Source organism: Meira miltonrushii (genome assembly GCF_003144205.1).
Source record: "Meira miltonrushii strain MCA 3882 unplaced genomic scaffold FA14scaffold_7, whole genome shotgun sequence".
Lineage (NCBI taxonomy): Eukaryota > Fungi > Basidiomycota > Exobasidiomycetes > Exobasidiales > Brachybasidiaceae > Meira > Meira miltonrushii.
Window position 1 is genome coordinate 29,265 of NW_020289949.1, and position 22,223 is coordinate 51,487.

The 22,223-nt window shown below is 44.4% G+C and overlaps 10 protein-coding genes across 10 annotated transcripts; 5 read left to right on the plus strand and 5 right to left on the minus strand.

The window, feature by feature from the left end:
* Positions 1–2,568: 2,568 nt before the first annotated feature.
* Positions 2,569–2,727, plus strand: FA14DRAFT_106239 (uncharacterized protein; the record flags this gene model as incomplete). The annotated part of the gene is made up of 1 exon (XM_025495774.1): positions 2,569–2,727. A coding segment is annotated over one exon (159 nt), but the record flags the coding sequence as incomplete, so codon positions are not given.
* Positions 2,728–3,542: 815 nt separating this feature from the next.
* On the minus strand, positions 3,543–5,228 carry FA14DRAFT_109315 (WD40 repeat-like protein; the record flags this gene model as incomplete). The annotated part of the gene is made up of 1 exon (XM_025495872.1): positions 3,543–5,228. A coding segment is annotated over one exon (1,686 nt), but the record flags the coding sequence as incomplete, so codon positions are not given.
* Positions 5,229–5,899: 671 nt separating this feature from the next.
* On the minus strand, positions 5,900–8,344 carry FA14DRAFT_182668 (uncharacterized protein; the record flags this gene model as incomplete). The annotated part of the gene is made up of 2 exons (XM_025501237.1): positions 5,900–7,947; positions 8,323–8,344. 2 exons carry the CDS (start codon positions 8,342–8,344, stop codon positions 5,900–5,902), a joined length of 2,070 nt encoding a protein of 689 aa, XP_025351749.1.
* Positions 8,345–8,461: 117 nt separating this feature from the next.
* FA14DRAFT_128098 (uncharacterized protein) lies at positions 8,462–10,525 on the plus strand (the record flags this gene model as incomplete). Its single annotated transcript, XM_025496836.1, has 2 exons — positions 8,462–9,071; positions 9,114–10,525. The coding sequence occupies 2 exons, from the start codon at positions 8,462–8,464 to the stop codon at positions 10,523–10,525; spliced, it is 2,022 nt and encodes a 673-aa protein (XP_025351750.1).
* Positions 10,299–12,609, plus strand: FA14DRAFT_162717 (tRNA isopentenyltransferase). Its single transcript, XM_025499737.1, has 2 exons — positions 10,299–12,099; positions 12,159–12,609. The coding sequence occupies exons 1-2, from the start codon at positions 10,626–10,628 to the stop codon at positions 12,503–12,505; spliced, it is 1,821 nt and encodes a 606-aa protein (XP_025351751.1). The 5' UTR covers positions 10,299–10,625; the 3' UTR covers positions 12,506–12,609.
* A 321-nt stretch (positions 12,610–12,930) lies between these two features.
* Positions 12,931–13,252, plus strand: FA14DRAFT_182670 (uncharacterized protein; the record flags this gene model as incomplete). The annotated part of the gene is made up of 3 exons (XM_025501238.1): positions 12,931–13,039; positions 13,101–13,170; positions 13,234–13,252. 3 exons carry the CDS (start codon positions 12,931–12,933, stop codon positions 13,250–13,252), a joined length of 198 nt encoding a protein of 65 aa, XP_025351752.1.
* Positions 13,249–15,754, minus strand: FA14DRAFT_139817 (uncharacterized protein). Its single transcript, XM_025497085.1, has one exon. It carries the CDS (start codon positions 15,675–15,677, stop codon positions 13,332–13,334), a length of 2,346 nt encoding a protein of 781 aa, XP_025351753.1. The 5' UTR covers positions 15,678–15,754; the 3' UTR covers positions 13,249–13,331.
* Positions 15,755–15,907: 153 nt separating this feature from the next.
* FA14DRAFT_192934 (putative nuclear cap binding protein subunit 2) lies at positions 15,908–16,827 on the plus strand. Its single transcript, XM_025501968.1, has 2 exons — positions 15,908–16,644; positions 16,706–16,827. Exons 1-2 carry the CDS (start codon positions 15,928–15,930, stop codon positions 16,742–16,744), a joined length of 756 nt encoding a protein of 251 aa, XP_025351754.1. The 5' UTR covers positions 15,908–15,927; the 3' UTR covers positions 16,745–16,827.
* Positions 16,798–18,494, minus strand: FA14DRAFT_151418 (uncharacterized protein; the record flags this gene model as incomplete). Its single annotated transcript, XM_025497475.1, has 2 exons — positions 16,798–17,905; positions 18,044–18,494. 2 exons carry the CDS (start codon positions 18,492–18,494, stop codon positions 16,821–16,823), a joined length of 1,536 nt encoding a protein of 511 aa, XP_025351755.1. The 3' UTR covers positions 16,798–16,820.
* Positions 18,495–18,632: 138 nt separating this feature from the next.
* Positions 18,633–22,208, minus strand: FA14DRAFT_94168 (AAA-domain-containing protein). Its single transcript, XM_025503100.1, has one exon. It carries the CDS (start codon positions 22,141–22,143, stop codon positions 18,772–18,774), a length of 3,372 nt encoding a protein of 1,123 aa, XP_025351756.1. The 5' UTR covers positions 22,144–22,208; the 3' UTR covers positions 18,633–18,771.
* Positions 22,209–22,223: the final 15 nt, after the last annotated feature.

Sequence of the window (22,223 nt, forward strand, 5' to 3'; positions counted from 1 at the left end):
ACCTGGATTCCCCGATGTTGGAAAAGTGCCTAGGCGCAGCGCAGCGCACGCATTGAAAGTTTGTCTTACAATGTGCAAAGCAGCAAAAGAGTGCAATGTACGCAAAACGAAATGCATGCTCCTTTTTTCCAAAATCAGCCACAGAATAAAAAACAAAGAATTGCGCGCGCGCAGCAGCAGCAGCAGCAGGATCGAAAAAAAAAAGAAAAATCAGGAACGCGCAGCGCCGGCGCTCAAGGTAAGAAGAAAATGGAGCAAAAGACTGTTAAAATGCTAAAGAGTTTGTATTGTTCTATTAAGGGTAAAAAAAGACAAAAAGCCACTTAAACAATACATACACACACACACACACACACACACACACACACACACACACACACACAATTGACAGTCTGCAAAATTGCATTTCCCGCATTCTACTGTGCTTTAACTCTCGTTTACAACAAAGACTCTAACGTAATTTTGTTGAACGCTCTCCTCCTGCATTCATCAACATTGGTATTCGCATTCCTACTCAACTTCTCATTAGGATAAACGTTCCTAGCAAAAAAGTTTCACTGCATCTCTTTTCATTCGATCCCCCCACCTCGTGGGCAAAAACACAGAGAAGGTCTAGGCGATCTCCTTACTTCCCCGAGAATTCCTATAGTAACACAAACTGCTACATGTGTTTGATTGATACCCTCCTACTACGATCCTATTCTTTTCGCATACTGGAACATTGACGTGTGCATGCATGCATATATTGGACATACATATCTAGACAAAAAGCAATCAAGTCATCGCAAATACTGATCTTTCGCATACTTGATCAAATCATCATCACCGAAACTCGACCATAGTCAAATTCCGACGGGTATCACCGGACAAGAAAGAAAAGAAAGTATTTGTCTGGCATATTGACACAAAACGGAATATCCGTATTCCAATTAACGGCAAACCCAATTATTCGGAGTTCCTTTTTAGCATCTCAAAGTATAGCCGGCAATTTTTCTCCCTCTGTCCCCTTGTTTTCAAGCCACATCAGCAATTGAACAGCAGTTCCTGCATACCTTAGCAAAAATCTTCATCAAATATCTGTACAAGACACAGTTCTATTGCATACATTTTGTCTGCAAGATTTCAGCCAGTCGAAGTTGATAATACTCAGAGCAGAAAGAATCTGCAACTATCGCGATCATGTCTCCGACACAATCTGCTCAACAGCACCATCAACACCATCATCATCATCTAAACGGCCCAGGTCCGAGTTCGATATCATCATCTATCTCGCCTCAACGACATCCAGTCTCGTTTAGTGTTACGACAGATACTCTCTCTCAACAAGGATCTCCCACTTCGTCATCCATTCAAGGTTTTCACTCTCACGAAAACACAGAAGAAGCAAGTCCATCTCTTCTACAACATAAAACTTTCATTGAGCAGCATCCAGATTCTCATTCTGGCTTTCACCCTTCAATCACCACAAACGTTTCTCAGCCTTTTCCAGACTTGTTTGGCGACGAATTCTCATCAAACGATCTTCCGGAAAAGAGACGAGGTTCGCTGGCATTACCGAAGATTGACATAACTTCGGATCAACAAACGATTTCCGGTAACATACCTGAGCAAGGTTCTTCTAGAAGTTCTTCCCCTTACGCATCACCAATCTTACCACCCCGATCAAGACAAGGTGGAATGGGTAGCATGGGAGAAATCACACTTCCGCCTCTTGATTCTGCGGTTCCAATGCGACGTGGTGCAGTGAGCGGTGCCAGCTCAGGTCCTTCATTGCCTTTCCCGCCAATCAGACTGTTGCAGAATGAAGAAGACGTTCCAAGTCGCGGACCTTCACCAACATTGGGAAAACGACCAAGCTTTTCCCTTGGTCATTCCAATCACGTTCCTCCTGGGCCAGACAATCATCTACCACCGCCAAGTTTGACCGGATTAGCAGAAAGGAGACCGACACTACCCGCAAATGGAGCCAATCCAGCTGCCGCTTTGGCATCTTTGCAAGCGCCTTCTTCATACAACAATGGTCATCCATCTGGTCCTCCTGTCGATGGAACAGAATATCCTAGATCAGGAGCGGTAAGGATGTCTGATGACGGAGCAGGATACTATTATACAAATTCTGCGACACATCCAGGCGGAGCACCACGTTCTGCGGGTACGTCGAACTGGGCAAATGGTGGATCTTATGCGGGAACAAAGAGATCTGAGCCATCATCTGATGAAGGACAACAATCTACCCCCGGTGCTTTTAACAATTATCAGCATCCTGGAATGTCCGCTCAAAGACCTGGTCATTTCTCGGAAGAATCTTATTACAATCATCATAGCCATGCATCTTTGGCGGGAGGACATCCTGGCATGCACAACGCAAACAGATACAGCGGCATTCCTGGAGGACCTGGAGCGAACATCTATGGTAGATATGAACAGCATGACAATCCTCATGCGTATGGCATGGTATCCCGTCAAATGGGCTACGGCTTGTCTATGGGACCTGATGACCATTTGATGTCGATCAATGGTAAAAGGCCAAGATCGGCACCGCGCGTGTTGAGCAGTCAACCCAGGATATTCGCTTGCAGTCAATGTCCTGCTAGATTTGCACGTAATCACGATTTGAAAAGACATCAAAGAGGACATTTAAGCGTTCGTCCTTATCCATGCACTTGGTGCGGCAAAAGTTTCAGCAGAAAAGATGCATTAAAAAGACATGTTTTGGTCAAAGGATGCGGAAAAGATAAGAAAGGCGGCAATGGAGGAGGCAGAGGGAATAACAATGATCATGACGGTCACATGCGCAAAAGCGGCGGAGGAGATGATGGACATACAGATCATTCCAGATCGGATGCCGCTGGAGACCGTGATGATGAATATGGCGGCGAAGAGGAAGAACAAAGTGATGTAGAAGGTGAAGATCGTTCGAGTACAGCTGCTTCTGGAATGTATGACTCCAGACAAACGAGCGTTCAAAATCGACAATCGGAATATCACAACGCTTACCCCACCTCTTCAATGAATAATGACTATAGCCAATACCAAAACGATCATTATCGATGGAACAAATCGACAACTATGCCTTCCTTAGCAAGTCAAGCGGCAGCATCTATGAGAGCAGGCGATTTCACTGGTGCGGCCACTTCTTTGGTTGGATTTGCCGCTGCCCGAAGACCTTCTGCGTCAATCGCATGAACCCAAAAAGTAAAACCCCCTCTTTTTTGAGAAGAGAGATTTCCGACTCGTTTTGTACTTGTACATTCTTCTTTGCCTGGATAGGATCAAATCTCTTTACCCTTTTTTGTCTTGTTTCTTCTTTATGTGCTGTTATTCCCTTTCTCTCTTATACACTCGTTTTCTCTCTTTTATAGTCTTACCGTTCTTCGGTAAAGCAACTTTGTTGTAGTAGTACATCGATTCATCTAAAGTCAAAATCATATTTTTGATGTTTAGCAATGCTGTTTGATAAAAGTACAAACATGTGTCGAATTGGTGCCTCATCTACCGCTAGCTTCCAGTTCCTTCTCCGCCCTTTCTTGTCCGCCTTCATCCCAATACCAAGTACGCACTGTACCGTCATCACCGCAAGAAGCCAACAAAGATTGTGCACGATTCCATCTGGCACAATACACCACCCCTTCTCCATGTCCAGTAAGTGTTTGCAAGCATTCGCTACTCTCTTGATCCCATAATAAAACCGTTCCATCTTCACTTCCACTGGCAATCAAGCTATTATGAGCGAAAGAAGCTCTGACAAAGTTTGCACGTGTGTTTTGGGCTCCTTTGAATCTTTGAAGAGGTTTTAACGTTCTCAAATCGTGTAACATACTACTGTTATCCTTACTTGCTGTTAACATTTCCCTGCCACTTTCGCTCAATTCAACAGATGTACATTCACCTAAATGTCCATAAACTGTTCGAATGCATAATCCGGAATTCAGATCCCATAATCGAACGCTGCAATCTTTGCTTGCCGTTACAGCCATTCGGCCTGCCGGGTCAAAGGTGACACTACTGACACCAAGACCATGTCCAGTAAACGTTTTGATGAGGGTAGAAGATGTAAGATCATACAATCGAACAATTTTATCGTATCCTCCTGTCAACAGATGAGCACCGTATCCGTCAAATGCACAGCTATACACATCACCAGTTGGCGGAACTACGGAACTTCCTGTTCCTGCTGAAGCCAGTCCGCCCAAATTTGCTACACATTCACGAGAAGATGTGTTCCATAGCTTGACCAAAGCATGTCCACCAGCACTTGCGATCAAATTACCTGACTCAGTAGCTGCAACATCCCACACTCTACTACCATGCTCAAACACTGCTTCTTGTTGAGCATTGGACGTAGACCAAAGACGAACGGTACCATCGCTTGATCCACTGGCGATCGATCTACCCTCTTGTCCTACCCAAGCAAGAGCTTTCACGTTCTTTCTGTGACCGTAACACGTTGACATGATCGCATTCGGACAAACGAAAGATTCATAATCATAAAGTAATGTAGATACCCGAGGAGCTTTTTTGGGATGATAACGAGAAAATTCAACTTGATAGGCAACAGCTTGATGTACCAACGTCTTCAATCGATGCGGTGGTATAAATGGTGCTTTTGATGTTTGTCCAGACATTTCACTTCGATCTTGTTCAAGCAAATCGCTAAATTGAGCGACCAACGCTTCTCTTGCCGGTCGAACACCTTCCCAGGCTCTGAAAGAGGGTGCATCACTGATACTCTTTCCGCTCAAAAGATAACAAAGATCTCTGAATTCACCGGCAAAGGGTTGATAATGCTCCAGCTCCCTTAAACGTTTGTTGAGAAACGTGAATGCTTTTTGGTATTCTCTCAATTCGATATGCTCCAAGTATTGTTGCTTGAATACGGCATATTTAAACGCATTACTGCTTCTCACCAAAGGTTTCGATAAAAGTTTATCGACTTCCTCATATGCTCCTTCCAAGATTGCTTTCCGTAATTTTCTCGCATCTCCTGCCGATTCATCCCGCTCTCGTACCTTTCCACTCCATTCTTCCGCCAAAATTTGTCGAGTTGCGCCCATCCCTTCTTCCTCTAAAAATTGATCAATTATTCGTAGCATATCATCGCGTATATTACCATCTTGCCAACGCAAGATTGCAGATTGCTGTGAAGCACGAATTGCACTTAGAGCCAATGTAGATGAAGATGAATCGCCAAGCGAAGAAAGTGCACCTTCCAATGGCCGAACATGCGGTCTTTGATCCAAGCCATGATAAGCATCCGAATGCGGTGCTGGCGGTCGCAGTCCGTGTAACTGCAGATCGGCCGGAACTTGATTTCTTGCTTCTGCCAATAAGACTTGCTTTCGCTTCTTCCATGCTTCTTTTGTACTCTCAACGTTGGATGTTCCATTACCACTTAAATTTCCTGTACTGCTATTGTTGCTACTGCTACCATTGCTTCCTATCCTTCCTAATTGATCTAATGAAAGACTTGAAGAGGAAGCAATATTTACCCCTTGTCCGATTTCGTCGGCGTATCTACTACGAATGCTCGTATCTGGCTTTGGAGTACTGTCAAGCTTCATCGTTGAATCACCAACATTTGGTTCACTTCCAAATCCTTCTGTGCCAAAAGGATGCAAAGCAACATTACCTTGTGCTCTAGGTGTGGTAGGAGCAAAAGAATCTTGCAGGCTCGCCTTTGAGTCTGCTGATGATCGAGTCTCATTCTCGTCTGGGTTCTGCATCACTGCGATTGCCAAGATTAGGCAAGGATGGTTAGAAGATGAGTTTGGAAGGGATATGCTATTCTTTATTTTGAACTTTAATCATTCGCGTGGTGGTGTGTTTTGCATGTAATGGCCCGTGCAAGCCTGTCAACGGATTAAAAAAAATAATATTACTCTAGACATGATCACAACAACTATTGAGGCAACAATTCATCTAATCCGAAACCAGATTGTCCACGTCTACTTCGTCGAATCCTACGTCCTGTTAACCAAAATGCGACGGAAAATGTTGATAAAAATCCTAAAGCTCGAAGTAAGATTGCGACCACCAAAGCCCTACGAACGGCAGAATAAAAAGCTCCCAAAGCCATTCCACTCCAATTTACCGTTTGTTCTAATCCTGTTCCAATATTACGTTCCCACGATCTTACAATCGTTCTGTATCTCCATCCAAATACCCAAATCCAAAAATTAACATCAGGATAACTAAAGCGCGGAAAAACGCTCGTCATCGAAGGCGCCATTGCAGTAGCCGCCGGAGGAGGGCTAAGGTGTAATTCATCTCGTAATCTGGCCACAATCGTATATGCAGTTGGCATTGGCTCACGTAATAAATGCGAAAAGCTTGGCAAGGATTCCTGTGCTTTGACGGCAGATGGTTTTGCACCCGGTATAGATGACATTTGTGCTAGGAGGTCCAAGGTCATTCCTAACGTCAATCCCCATAATTTGAGTTCAGGTCTTTCGCCTTGTTCGATTCCGTGTATTGAATCTCCGATTAATTCTCCATTAGGGTTGATGCTAGGTGAAACAACTTCATCGTCTTCATCTGTTTCGGCTACTGCGATAGGTTTATTGGGCAACAAGATACACCTGAAATCCATCTTTCCCACCAGGACCCGTAATGCCCACCGAACAGCAGGAGATTTGGGTGCAAGACGTGAAGCAATATCGACCGATGTGACGCCCCATTTAGGTGTAGGTGTATATAGCAAAGAAAGTGGGATCCAATGTGCTGATGCCACTTCTGAAGGCTGTAAATCGGGAATGGGTGAAAATGGCGAAGTTTGAACGAAAACATAAGGGCTTAAAACCATCAAAAGTCTCTTTCCCAAACTTGTTGTGATCTCGCGATCATCCAATTTGCCTACGTTGACAAACTCATTCTCAGCCAAGTCCAATCCAATCTCTTCCCACGTCTCGCGCATTGCGGTATACAATCCATTCTCATCACCTTCTTCTTTTCTACCGCCAGGGAATGCGACATGTGCTGACCATTTGTCCGTATCACGCGAAGCACGTTTGATATAAAGCACTTCTGCTTGACCTCTACGTACCCATGGCAAGGAGAAGAATCGCTGTAGAGTCATATGTGTAGCAGCAACTTCTGATGAGGTAGAAGAGGATATTCCCGAATTCGAAGCTCCTGCGCCGGTCGCAGAAGCGTTGCCGCCTTGTTGTGAAGAAGTAGATGAAGCTTTAGCAGCGGATCGAGAACCTAGGTCACCCGTTGACTCTCCTGCAAGATCTATACCAGACTGTTCAAGACCTTCTATTGGCGCATCGGTGATACCTGAAATTCCACTTGCACCCATAAAAGAAGCATCTCCAGCGGAGGGGAAGGATTTGCTATCAGATGTGAAACTGTCTGCCGCACCACGTTGACCTGCTTTTGGATCCGATGAAGATGCATCATGATCCATGCTATGACTTCCACTAGCAGGTGTTTGATTCGTATTGCTCGATGATTCTAACTGACTTGCAGATGCAGACATGATCCTTTCAGCCTCACTGCCGGGTAAAGGTTGACCATCGGCATCGTATTGTTCACTTAACCATTCATCATCTGCTTCGTTTGGTCTTACGCGAATCAAGATGGCTACACTCGCTCTTCTCGGTTGCGTAGGGGGAGAAGCAATCGTACGAGGTGATGTTTGATTGATCTTTATGAGCGCCTGTGATAGACGTTCTAATAAATTTGCTTGAACCATTTTCGTGCCGATAGGAAGAGCGTATGGACCTGGAGGAGGTGAAGGTCTTCTCGGTAAAGGTTGTGAAGCTGTTGTATTGCTATTGGTAAATGAACGTATTTGCTTAACAACGGCCGTAGGAGATGAAACCTTGAATGATGTTCTCAAAGAAGGTTGTGCTGTACCTTGTCTCAATGTCCTCCTCGTCACCGCTTTACAATACGTTGCAATGATGATTGACGTGATTGTATTTGCCGATCCAATGAGATCGACTGTTATCAAAGGGACGATGAAGTTGAGCAAGAAGGATGACCGTGGAGAAGATCTGACCAACACGGTATTGTACTGCTTTAACCAACACTAATATTCCTTTACGCGCCGGTTACTATCTCGCATTTTCTTCCCTAATGTGCCGGTCGCGGCTTTGAATCAATTCCCCAACGTCCGCCTATTAAACGCCAAAGAAGAGAGATACGCCCGCCCACAAATGCACTCGCACGCTTGACCATGTGGTCTAGGCGAAAAAGAAAAGAAGTTTAATCCCTAAATGCCTACCTGAACAGCTCCTTTTCTACCACCTCTTTCTACTTTGCTGGTAGAAAGTTGATCTTCATGCAAGCTACCTCATCATTGATCACACGACATACTCTTCGATCTCCTCTCCGTCATCTCCTCCGTTCACGCTTTCCGGTATATTGTCAACCTAGAGCACAACTGCAAAACAAACGACTTTCTGCCTCTGTCTCTTTGTCCACCCTTTCTTTTACTTCACGATCATTTGCAAGTATGGCAGCATCCGTTCAAAGCAACTGGAGTGCACCTGCACCTGGTGATATTCCAGCTAAGGACTTTCCCGAAACCCATGTAGACATTCACACACATGCCAACTTGACGGATTTCCGACCTGGTCATATTGATATCGATTGGACTGTTGATTGGGATAAGAAAGTCTTGACCGGTACAGTGAAGCATTCGATAAAGATTATCAAAGATGGAATAGATAAAATCGTACTAGATACCAGTTTCTTAGACATCAAGAGCATCGCAATCCTTCAACCCGATGGCAAACAAAAGGATGCCAAGTTTGAATTGGGTAAACGAGATGGTACATTAGGAAGTCCATTGAACATTGAACTTGGTGAACGCAAAAACAAAGGTGATGAAGTGGAAATCGTGATCGATTATAGTACAACCGAAAAGTGTACAGCTTTAGGATGGTTGGCCAAAGAACAAACTGAATCTGGCTCCATGCCTTTCTTATATTCACAAGCACAAGCCATTCACGCCAGAGCAATGATCCCTTGCGTTGACTCTCCTTCGCACAAAATCACATACACTTCCAAGGTGAAGAGCAAATATCCAGTATTGATGAGTGCTTTGGCTGATGGTTCAATTCGTGCATCCGAAACAAAATTCGGGGAAGCTAGATTATCACAAGACGAGGACGGCCTTGGCGTTTATAGATTCCGTCAGCCGATCGGTATCCCATCCTATTTGATCGCAATCGTCGGTGGAAATCTCGTCTTCCGAGAATTGGCACCGCGTGTTGGTGTTTGGGCAGAGCCTACTATGATCGATCGAGCAGAGTGGGAATTCAAAGAAGATGCAAATCGATTCCTGATTGCTGCTGAGCAGACTATCTCACCTTATTCTTGGACTCGTTACGATTGCGTCGTTCTTCCGCCTTCATTCCCATACGGTGGTATGGAAAATGCAAATTTGACAACATTGACACCCACTCTAATTTCTGGTGATCGCAGCCAAACAGATGTTCTTTTACACGAACTAGGTCATAGTTGGTCTGGTAACTTGACGTCATGCGCAAATTGGTCATCATTCTGGCTGAATGAAGGTATCAATGTCTGGATCGAGCGCTTGTTGCTATCTGTTGTCCATGGCCCTGAATCTGGACCAGCAATTCGTGAATTGCATTACATTATCGGACGCAAAGCATTTGAGGATGCCGTGGATCAATTCTCTTCTGTGACTAGGTTCCAAAGACTTGTTCCTGTCTTTGAGAAAGGAGAGGACCCAGATGATGCCTTTAGCTCGATTCCATACGAGAAGGGATCTTTGTTCATCCTGTACCTTGAACGTCTCGTGGGCGGATTAGACAACTTTCTGCCTTTCATTCGCAGTTACTTCAAAGCTTTCTACGATCGAAGCATCTCTACGCAAGAATGGAAACAACATTTGTTCGACTTCTATGCAGGCAATGAGGAGATCACGAAAAAGTTGAACACGGTCAAGTGGGATGAATGGTTCAACGGCGAGGGTAAACAATTGCCCGCCGAGGTGAACTTTGAAGGAGCACTTGCACAACAAGCTTACAAGCTCGCCAACAGATGGTTGGACGTGATCAACGGTAAGTCAACAAAGGAAGACTTTAGCCCGAAGGACATCTCAGGTTGGGATCCCAATCAAATCGTTCTTTTCCTCAGCGAAGTACGAGCAAACAAGGATGTGACTGTACCTGCTCAAGTTGCCAGTCGAATCGATGAACTGTATGGCTTTGGCAAGGACAAGAACACCGAAATCCGATTCAACTTCTATGTCGTGGCTTTGCAAGACAAACAAAGCAAGTACACTCAAGAAGCCGCTGCTTGGGTTTCCAAACAAGGTCGTATGAAGTACTGTCGTCCCTTGTTCCGATCATTGTTCAAGGTGGACCCGACTTTGGCTCGAGAAACATTCATCAAGAACAAGTCATTTTACCATCCAATCGCGGCTGCGATGATTGAAATTGTGAGTACGACGTGTTGTCATGTGTGTTTTATTTCGGCGTTTTTTCTCATTACGTCGTTTTATTGCATCTTTTCATTTTTTCAGGATTTGGGTCTCTCATCATAGTTTTCTTCCATCCCTTTTCCCCACATGCTGTACTCTCACACACAATTATCAAATTGAATAGGTCAACAACATCCCTCTGATCTCTGCCATCCTGCCGCTGATGGGACAGGACCTGAGCCTTCACAGAGCGGGTGACGTGACGACCCTACCTCCCCCTTCGATCCTGCCGTTGATGGGACAGGACCAAAACCTCAAGGGAGCGGGTGACGTGACGACCCTACCTCCTGCTTTGATCCTGCCATTGATGGGACAGGATCCAAACCTTAACGGAGCGGGTAACGTTACCCTACCTCCTGCTTCGACACGGCGTAAGAAGCTGATCGCCGTCTGCGGCAGCACGGGTACCGGCAAATCACAACTAGCCGTGGAGCTTGCTCAACACATCACTAATCACGCTCACGACGACACACGAATGGGGTCAGAGATTATCTCTGCAGATAGTATGCAAATGTATGAAGGTTTAGATGTAATTACAAATAAGGCAACAAGACAAGAGATGGAAGATGTTCCACATCATATGTTGAGCGTCTTGGACCCAAGACTTGGCGATGAATGTGACGTTGGTACATTCATACAAAAAGCCAATCAAATCATAACAAGGTTGCATGATGATCCTAACGTTGATTATGTTCCTATCATTGTTGGTGGAACGAATTACTACCTTCAACACTTGCTCTTGCCGGGGAAACTTGTTTCGATGGATGACGACAAACGAGAGCACGTTGACAACAGTGATAGCGATGGTGGAAAGGAAGCGAATGCTGTTACCGAGGATACTGTCGATCAGATTCTTGCTTCGTTGGGTGTTCCTCTTGAGAATGAACAACGACAATTGCTCTTGAGGTTATCAGAAAAGTCTGATGATCACGACCCATCAGCTTTGCAATTGTGGAAGTTGTTGAACGTGTTGGATCCAAAGATGGCATCGAGATGGCATTATCGAGACACTCGTAAAACTCGTCGATCATTGAATGTTTTGCTTGAAACGGGTAAACGACATTCACAATGGTATGAAGAACAACGTGAAAAGGAACAAGTGGAAGAAGGGGAAGAAGAGGATGGTGGTGGTGGTGGTGTAGAGAGGATGGTAATTTGGATTTACAGTGATTTAAATACTTTACGTCAAAGGTTAGACAAACGGGTTGACAAGATGATCGAAAGGGGCCTTTTGCAAGAGATTGTTGAATTACGATCTATCGCCCGTTCATTGGAACAGTCAAGAGGAGATAATGCAGTCGACTATACCCGTGGGATCTTCCAAACGATTGGTTATAAGGAGTTTGATGAATATCTAACGCATAGAGAAAGAACTTTTGGCTCTTTGGATGGTACTTCGGATCTTATTCCTGACCCATCCGATGATCAAGGCAGGAAATTGTTCGACCATGCAATTGAATCGATGAAATTGGCTACTCGTCAGTATGCCAAACGACAGATCAGTTGGCTAAGGAATCGATTAGCCCCAGATATCGGTCGTAAAGCGAGTAAGGGTATTCGACTCGTCATTTTAGATGCAACCGATCCAAACCAATGGCAAGAAAATGTCAATCAACCTGCGAGTGACATTATAGACGGTGAGTAGGTGATGATGTATAACCAACTGATTCTCATCTGACAGGATTTGCCTCCGCAGCTTTCTTGAATGATGCACCTTTACCGTTGGAGAAGACTATACCCATTCCAACATCTAATTCTCCAGCTAAGAAGTCAAGAAAGAAAGCTATAAATGCAAGTACTGCAGATGACCAAAGTTCAACCGACGATCGATTATCGTTTGTGATTTGTCCTATCTGTACGCCCGATGAGCCAGGCTCGGAACCGCAAATGGTGCTCAGGGCTAAATGGCAAGATCATATCCATGGAAAGGTACACAAGAATGCCATGTACAAAAGAGGTATCTTATCGAGAAGTGGACCAGATCAAAGTGAAGAAGCACAAAAGAAGCGTGCTGCACGTCAAGCTGCACGAAATGTAGACTAGATGTGTCCCGGTATCCCGAACCATAACAAAAAGTGTATATCATTTTGTATTCTTACTTACATGTACCATAGAATAATTAGCCCACGCATTGATACCAGTACGATGATCTGCATGAATGTTGATGCAAGTCGGACCGGCATATGAGACTACTTTAGAAACAAACATATCATTTGTTTGTTTATCTTTCAGCACGACTAACGGAACTGACCGTAGAAAAGCCACAACGGGGAATTTGTTCACGGGTTTCCGTATGCAGATCAATAGGAAGGAAGTCATACCGTATGCAAAGTGACTGGTGTCATATTCTACTTGCATCTGCATACATACAAGAAAGCTATATAAGATGACAAAGGAAGGTAAAAAGAACTTCGCAATTCCCCATCACAATCTCTTCTTCTTCTCTCTTCTAAACTCCTTTCATCAAAATGAAACTTACTGCAACCTTTTTCATCCTCATTTTGGCAGTCTGTATGCTCTTATCGCCTGCCATGGTGTCTTCTGCCTACATCCCAACTCAGCAACCTGAAATTCGAGGTGAGTGAACTCGGAGACAATCAAGAAAAGGCTATGCTGATGTAACCCTTCTCATATCAAGATCTAAAACTATCGCATCCTTTTGAAATCCGAAAAGTACAGGCAAAGAACGAGGAAAGGGGTTGCCTGGGGTAAGTTGCTCTTCTGTGATCGTTCTTGTGATGGTAGGCTAACATTGTCTTTCATCTTCACAGTGGACCATGGTGCTGGTAGTCATGAACAATTCTTCATCTCTATTGAAACGTCTTCTCTACAATACATAAAAAGTGGTTCCTATCAAACACATACATTGTCATCCAAACGTTGTATCACCCATTTGATCCATCGGTAATCCTAATCCGACATTCGCAGATCCTTGCGTTCTGAATGACGTGTCTGCAAATGATCCAGATCGAGATTGATCTGCATGAATGTCGTCCACTTCGTCATCAACAAAGGGCGACACCTTGTGAACATCACCACTTTGAACTTCGTGTGCATCCGACACGCCTCCTGCTTGGCCAACCTCATCTTCATCGATCGTAGGTGATCGCAAAGAAGATAGAAAGACACTTTCTTCCTTGCCTGCAGCGGCACTCGTCAATTGTGAGGATTCTTCAGTAGCGTTCGCATCTCCAGCCGAATCAGCTGCATTGGACGTTGATAAATTCCCTTTCTTTGATGCACTCTTTGGTAGCCAGCCTTGCCTTGCTTGTTGTCTCTTTGCATTACGTGATAACAATCCACTTCCGTTACTCAAATCGGCCGTCAAAGAAGAATTTCCCAAACCCAATCCACTTACGCCTGCTGCTTTGACGGTAATCTTATCTTCAAATTTATTTTCGTGTCCAGCACGTAAAGCTCTTACCAAATTATCCATCTCTTGTTGTTTTTCATCTTGACTTTGTACTCCGACTAAAATATGCGTCATTTGTGCAAGTCTTGGGTATATCTGTTGTGATTCATCATCATATCCTTCACCTTCACTTCCCAAGATATCATCAAGATCGTCACTGCTGCGTACTTTACTCGTACCGTTTGCAAGCATAGCCGTATGCTTCTTCTCCAGCTCCTCCATCTGTACAAACGCCATAAACAATCTCTCCGATCGTGTTAGGAGTAATTGATCTCGAAAGACGGTCAAAATGATACGTGAAACGTTGATCGGCTCAGTTCGCAAAGCTGAATTCGGATTGTCTCCGCCGCGAGTCAAGCTGACGAGAGTTGCATCAGTTTGCAAGGGTATAAAGAATGCTTCCAAGTAAGGCAAGATTCTCCAATGAAATCTTTTCCAAATATCCACCAAAGCTTCCAATAATCGAACATCCTCTGATCCTGGTATTTGGTCTAGCTTTGCGTTAAGAACAGAAATGCCGGTCGTACATAAAGAATAAAGATCTTTCATCAGTGCATCTGATGCTCGAGCAGGACTTCGCTCCAGGCATCTTCGAACATGGTCGCTTACATTTTCGTTCACCTCTTCGATGATGATCCGCGGATCTTCACTGTTAAACAGTGTCACAACTTGAAAGCAAAGCGTTTGCCAAAGCTCGTTCCATGCTCCAGGACCACTGATCATCACCGCAGAAGGGATGACTATGTTGGCCAGCGATGCTGTTGGAGTAGTTGCTTGATTTACTGTAGAGTTTAGAGAAGATCCTAACAAGCTTGCCGATCGCTCAATATCATCCCTTGCTTTGCTTGGAATGACAGGTCTCAACGTTAGGAATGCAACCGAAGGTGATGTTGGGCCATTATCAGCCGTTGCGGCAAGGGAATGACTAGAATCACTTGTAGCAACGGTATTGCCTCCACTACCGCCACCTAGCAATGAACCTGCCGTACTCGATGTACTCGCTCCTCCGACCAATGGTACGCTATGTTGTATAGGTGCAGGCAGAAGCGAACCTCTCAAATGATCCGTTACATTCTGTTGAACGATTCGAACATAGTACACTCGTCGTTGAACGCTTTCCGACAAAGTATTGTTGGGTGTATTCTCTGGATCCAGATGAGGAACAGCCAATTCTACCAATGTCCATCCAGTATTCTCCAAACGAACACGTTTGTAGGATTCATGAGGATCAGGCCAAGGACCATTATCGCTTGATTCATGTAAGTTAATCAAAACTCTCAACATTTCTGCTATGGCAATTCCATGTGCAACAATGACAATCTGTGGTTCTCCACGTTCGTTTCCCGATCGAAGTGCTTCTAAACGAGGTAAAACGTATCGTCTTAAAGAAGCTGCCATTCTTGCATTCACATCTTCCAATGATTCTCCTTCGGGAAATTTGAATGTTCTTGCATCTTCACCCAGCATGTTTGATGTCAGGTTTACCAACTCTGCATCATTCCAATTCCTACCTTCTGCTTGACCGAAATTCTGTTCACGTAACGATTGCGTTTGCACAAGAGGTGGAGGAGGTGTTGTACGATTGGCAGAAAGGATGGCTTCGGCAGTACTGCTTGCTCTCTTTAGGTCAGAAGAATAGATACCTTGAAAGCTGTAATCTGCCAAAGATAAACCCAATGACTTGGCTTGATTGACACCTGTTGTGGATAGCGGTGAATCTCTGTGACCTGCCCAGATAGCATTTTGATTATCTTCACTCATTCCATGTCGTACCAAAAGTACACGTAAGATTCCCAACTCCATCTTGAACGAGCATATCACAAGGGTGAGGCCAGATATAGGCTCAAGGAATAATTCCTCTTTTGCTAGTTGATGATGGCAGTAAATTATGCACAAGAAGTACAATCGGGCAAAATTACGCAATTCAACCTTAATTTTTGTGCGTGGAGAAGGAAGTCAATCAATTAGCGGCGCCCACAAAAGAAAACAACCGAGCACAGTGACCGCGATACACTTTTCTTCTTTCACGCATACATCTTCCATCATCGTCAAGATGGCACATGTGGTAGACGCATTGGATGCTCCATCCAGCTATCGTGATTCGAGAAGTACACAAAGTAAATGGGAACAACAACAAGCATTAGAAAGTACGGCAACTTTGTATATCGGTAATTTGAGCTTTTTTACAACAGAAGAACAAATGTACGAATTATTTAGTAGAGTCGCCGATCCAGGTAAAGGAGGAGGAATAAGACGTATCATTATGGGTTTAGATAGAAATCAAAAAACTCCTTGTGGTTTTGCATTTGTTGAATTTTATACACATGCAGAAGCAGTCGATTGTATGCGCTTGGTGTCAGGTACAAAATTGGACGAACGTATCATTCGTTGTGATTTGGATCCAGGCTACAAGGAAGGTAGGCAATACGGTCGTGGAAGATCAGGTGGACAGGTTCGTGATGAGTACAGACAAGAATTTGATGCAGGAAGAGGTGGATGGGGACATATTCGGTTACGTGAAGAAGAGGAGAGAAAGATTGCAGAAGAGATGGAGAACAGGCGACGCAGGCAACACGAAGAAGTTTATCTCAGTCAAGAAAGAGAACAAGGTGGTCGTGTTGTGCCAACAGGAGCAGAAGGTGTTTATGTTGAAAGAGAAGCATGGGAGCGGACAGGCACGGGTGCTGGCCTTGGCAATGGTCAAGCCGATCCTCAACAGCCTCCCAAGAGACAGAGAGACGATGATGACGAAGGAGATGAGAGTTATAAAGTGAGTGAACTACAGATTTTTTGCACTATTCTTTCATTGCTAACACGCAACTTCTTTCCAGAATCCTCGCTTCCGCGAAGACAGAGAAGACGACGAATGATCGGTCGTTTGCTTCACAACCCACAACATTGTACAATATTATTACATTTACAGCAATCAATTCTAGTGCACATTTGTCACCACATGAATCTTTGCCAATCTATAGAATCTGGCCAGCGGAATGGCTTGTATAGGAATAGGTATAGTGTAGATCCATTGATTAAAGCAAACCAGATCATTTCTACGAGACATGCGTTGAAGAATGGTTTGCTGATGTCGTTGAGCTTTACGAGAGATTGCCGACTTCCTCCCACAGTCGGCTCAGAAGGTTTTGTGCTTTGCATCAATCCAAGTCGAGCGATAATGAATGGAATCATGAAGTACCGCGGCTCAATCAAAGGGGAAGGGATAACAGCAGCCGATAAACACATGCAAAATCCGACCAGCCAGAAGAAAGAGAAATGCTGAGAAAGTGCTATCCACCATGCTCTGATTGAGATGGTATATGGTATTGCTAATGCATATCTTGCCCAATCAGTCCTCTTGATGATCTTTCGCCAAAAGTAGAAAGCATAATGACGATTGTCCGCCAAAATGAAAGGATGCTCCACAGTGCCGTATTGTACTGCTGCCAAAGCGATCGAAAAGATCAACGCAAGGCTGACAATCTCGCCTAATATGCGAAGTGTACTCAGATGAAATCCCCTCCTCGCTCTATTGAGAGAAATGAGTAATGTAGGCCAAGCAAAAAAGCTCGCAAAAGCAGCGAAATAGAATGGTTGTACCCAATGCGTGGAGACTTGATGGTGCTCCTTGTCTCCCAAGACAATAGATCCGTTGTACAGGATAAAAGCTGCACTTGCTCCAAAGACGGGTATATACGGCATCGCAGTTTGAGATAGAATGCGAATTGCGGTGAGAGCAGGTAAAGATGTGATGCTTCTGAGTTGCTCAATGACACTTGTTTGAGAAAGAGGTCGAGTATCCAGTCCAATGGTCGAAAGATTACTCAATGCCGACGTTCCCATAGCAAACAATATCCAAACGATGTTCGTCTGTCGTAGAGTGAGAGATATCGCTCCCAAAAGAGCAGCCAAAAGATTCTCATTACGCTTACTGGCAGCCAACATAGCCATAACGAATAAAGTACTTGGAACGTCTGTATAATATAGCAATCCAAAGAACCACATAGGAGGCAAGAAAGATATCGTATGAACATTGGCTGTCAATAAGATATCATCCAACATTCGTGTCGGTAATCCCCACCATCCTTTCCTGCGTTTTGCATGAATCTGTGCTTCTTTTACCGATACATTTGATCTGGCAGTCTGGGCAGCTAAGGTAGGATTCGCCTCTGCACGTGTGATTGCTTCCATTGGACTGATTGGTACACTTGTCCTTTGCCATCCAACTTTCACATTCCTGTCTTGGGTTATTGTCACATTGGCAGGAGTTGCAAGACAGTACGATGCCAAGATGTAGGGTAATAAAAACAAGGCAAACAATGAAGTTTGACGAAGTTGCGAGACGCTTTGACATGTCTTTGAATTCAATGTTCCAGTCCCGAGAGCAAGCAAGCTGCCAATTTGACCTTGAATGAGGGAGACGATGTATAAACCCGGAGGTGTTGTCAATTTAGGATCATACTTTGCAAATTCACCTTTACAATATTGTTGTGCTTGTGGAATATGAAAGATTTCGTCTAGATAAGGCTGAGGTACAATATCATTGACTAATTGAGAAGCTATAGCTGCAATAGCTATATATGTCAATGCGATCGTAGATGACCATAACGTGCTCCTATTCAGCATTTTGACATGGAAGTTAAGGTGTTGGACATTTCTTCTTCCCCCGCACTGATAATTGAGGCTGCCATTAGCCCTTCTTCAATACGCGTACCTGAAGGCGGGCGATTGACACTGATTTACTGATTTAATGGCTCAGATGACATTCAAAGAAGGTGTATGTAGAGAAAGCGTCGGATAGAATTCATGTATGAAGGAGCACGCATTGTGAACTGTATCGATTAAAGCTATCATGATGGATATGGCCATGGCCTTGATTAGATTATTCTTTTGCTAATTATGATTACATCAAAGATTGTCGAGCTCCCACTTCATTACTCGCTTCTCCGTCTGGAAATTCTCCGCTTCTTTCACCAACGAATTGTTGATAGATTTTGCGTAATCTCTTGGCTTCCCCTGCTGGTACACTCTGTCGTGTTGAACGTAAACAACGTTGTAATTGTGCTTCAGTTACCATAACGGAAGTGTCCTTTTTCTTCTCTGTATCGATGTTTTGCTTGGTAAAATCTTCTTCGACACTCGCGCTCGCATTCGCATTTTGACGTGAATTGTTCAAAATCAATTCCATCCTTCGTTGCAATGCTTGCTTTTCTGCTCCGCTCAAAGTAGTCGATTTACCCTTCTTTGATCCTCCAAAATTGACGAACCGAATGTTATTCGCATTTGAACCATTTCCTGAACCATTATTGTCTCCATTAGCTTGCTCTTTCTTCTCCTCATCGGAAGTCTTTGCTGCATTCATACCCTCATGAATAGCTTCCAAATTAGCATTATATACCAAAGCTTGCAAATCAGCACCACTGAAGCCTTGTGTACGTTTAGCCCATGCTTTCAGATCAACATCTTCAGACAAACGAATACGATTGCTTCCACAAAGAACTTGCAAGATGTCCAATCGATCTTCTTCACTCGGCAAATCGCACAACAATGATTTATCCAAACGACCCGGTCTCAACAAAGCTGAATCGATCAGATCAGGTCTTGAAGTAGCTGCCAGAACATAAACTCCTGATAACCCTTCCGCACCGTCCATTTGGGTTAGCAGTTGATTCACCACACGATCGGTAACACCGGTTGAATCATGTCCACGTTTAGGCGCGATAGAGTCAAATTCGTCAAAGAACAACACACACGGCTTTGCAGCTTGAGCGCGATCAAACAGATCTCTTACACTCTTTTCACTTGCACCAATGTACTTGTTAAGAATTTCTGGACCTTTGACACTGATGAAGTTTAATCCGCATTCCCTTGCTACTGCACCGGCCAAGAGAGTTTTACCACATCCTGGATAGCCATACAATAACAATCCAGATCGTAATCGGAGCGGACATTGTGCAAACACTTTGGCGTACTTTGTGGGCCACTCTAATGTCTCGCGTAGTACTCGTCTGGTCTCTTGTAATCCTCCGATATCGCTCCATCTCGTGGCTGATTGTGTCAATTTAATATCACGTAATGACAATGGTGTGAAGCCCTTTTGTGCTTCATCGAAATCTTCCATCATCAATGAGCGGACATTGGATGATCCTGCTTCTACACCTCTTCGTTGCCTTTGCTTCAAACTTCGCACAGCAGACTGATGAACAGCTCTTTCCACCAAATCGCGCAAATCCGCCGGCATATACCCTTCCGTCTGGCCAGCGATTGTGGTGAAGTTTAATTCTTGCGGAATGATTTGTTTCCTTTTGGCTACCAAAAAGTTCAAGATATCACGACGACCTTCTTTCATTGGCGCTTTCAATTCCACGTTTTCACCAAAGATGTGATGGATCGCATATACCTTATTGATGCTCAAATTGGATTGAGCGGTTGCCAAAACAAAGATTGAATATTGTGCCGCAACTTCACGTATACGATGCATCAATGCTTCTGCGATTTGTGCACTTCTTGGACTATCGACATGTTCTTGATCGGCCGGCATGATCCTGTCCAGATTATCCAGAATCAAAAGTGTAGGGCTATGCCAAATAGCAGATGCTAGCCATTGATCGAATAATGCCCGCATAGATGAAAGTCGTTCTTCATTATGAGGGGTGCAGTCGATATAGATAGTAGAAACCAATAAAGACGAATTCGATAGTCGATCTGCAACCACTTTTGCAACACTCGTCTTTCCGGAGCCTGGACTTCCTGTTAAAAGCAAACCGGAATGTAGCGTAGAAAGTTGGCTGGATTTGTTGGGCTGCATTGCAGATCGCATTGATTCCCATCGGCAGATACGGAATGCATTTGAGATTGCATCTGTACATGTATCCAATATTTTATCGTACCCTGCCAAAACCGTTTGCTCGTCTCTTTCCAGCTCAGCGCTTGGTGAGCTTGGACGAGAGGTCGTTGCAGCACTACTGCCGATCGGAGATGGGGATGAAAATCGAACGAGGTCAAAGTCATGCAAGCCAAGCTTCCTCCTTACTTCTTCTGAAACAATGACCTGCCTTCTAGGCCATACATTACCAACGACAGCATCTTCAGGATTAGCAGAAGCAAAATAGCTGCTTGTTGTTGCTCGGCTTGGCGTTGCTGATGGAGCTGCCCCGTTTCCTGATGCGTTCCCATCCTGCGTTGCTTCTGTGTTTTCTGTAGACTGACTTGATGATTTGTGTAGGGTAGACGATCGGTTTGCAGAATTGCTAGCTTCAGAATCTAAAGAAGCAGAAGCAAAGATTTGAGGTGCTGCCGGACACGGCATCTTTGTGATAGAACAACGACCTTGTCCGTTATTCAGTGCTTGACCGAATGCGATTGACAATATCTGCGCATCATCAGGATGAAGCACCACAGGCGCAAGACGAGATGAAGTCAGTCGTTTAGCATATCGTGAGGGTAAGATTCGGAACGGCGAGCAAGCAAGGTATTGTTGAGCGGCCAAAGGAGTTGCAAAAGAAGAGGTACTACTGCCTGATTGGTTACTTCCATTCGATTTATTAGACGAAAAATCCAACTCTTCAGCCTGTTCATTTGTTGCTTGATCTGTTTTTCGAGTTCTAGGAGCGATGACCACTTCTGTATCCGTCGAAAGACGTACAGCTCTGGCCAATGTCGAATCCGCATCGTCATCGTAAGATTGTGTAGGAGGATCGCATGATTCTACACGAAAGCGGCAAACTGTTCGTCCTTGTCTACCAACATGAACGGCGATCGTCATTCCTGTTCGTGCAGCACGTACTTGACCTAGCATATTATTCTCCACTTCATCTGCATTTAAGCTGAGAATTTCCCAATCATCCGGTGTAAGTGGTACGACGTCCACACGACTTGCTGTAGGTAGAGGAGGTGATCGAAGCAAAGTGATTTTAACGAATGATCCATCTGTCAGTATAGGAGAGAATGTAGTTGCTAAAGTAGGTGACATTGCAACAACCGAAGTAGCTTGAGAAGAGGATGCCGAGAATGTACCTGAACTTGCAGCGGATGGTAAAGCAGCGCTCATCCCGCTCCATCCGACATACACCTTATCCACGTTGCCCTGCATTTCCACTTCATCGCCTTGATGATCACATCGTACCAATTCAACAACGATTGATTGAGGAGGTACACCTCTTTCCAGTAAAGGACCATAAAGAGCGATTGGCAAATGAACCAAAGAGGATCGTAAGCCAGCGTCAAAATTGACAGTGGCCAGCGTAGCCCTTGACCTCTTCTTCGTGGAAGACATCTTTTGTTGTTGAATGTGTTGGAAGGAAAGAGAAAGAAGTGAATGAATGCTATTGCTAATCTTCTTCTTCTTATTTCCGG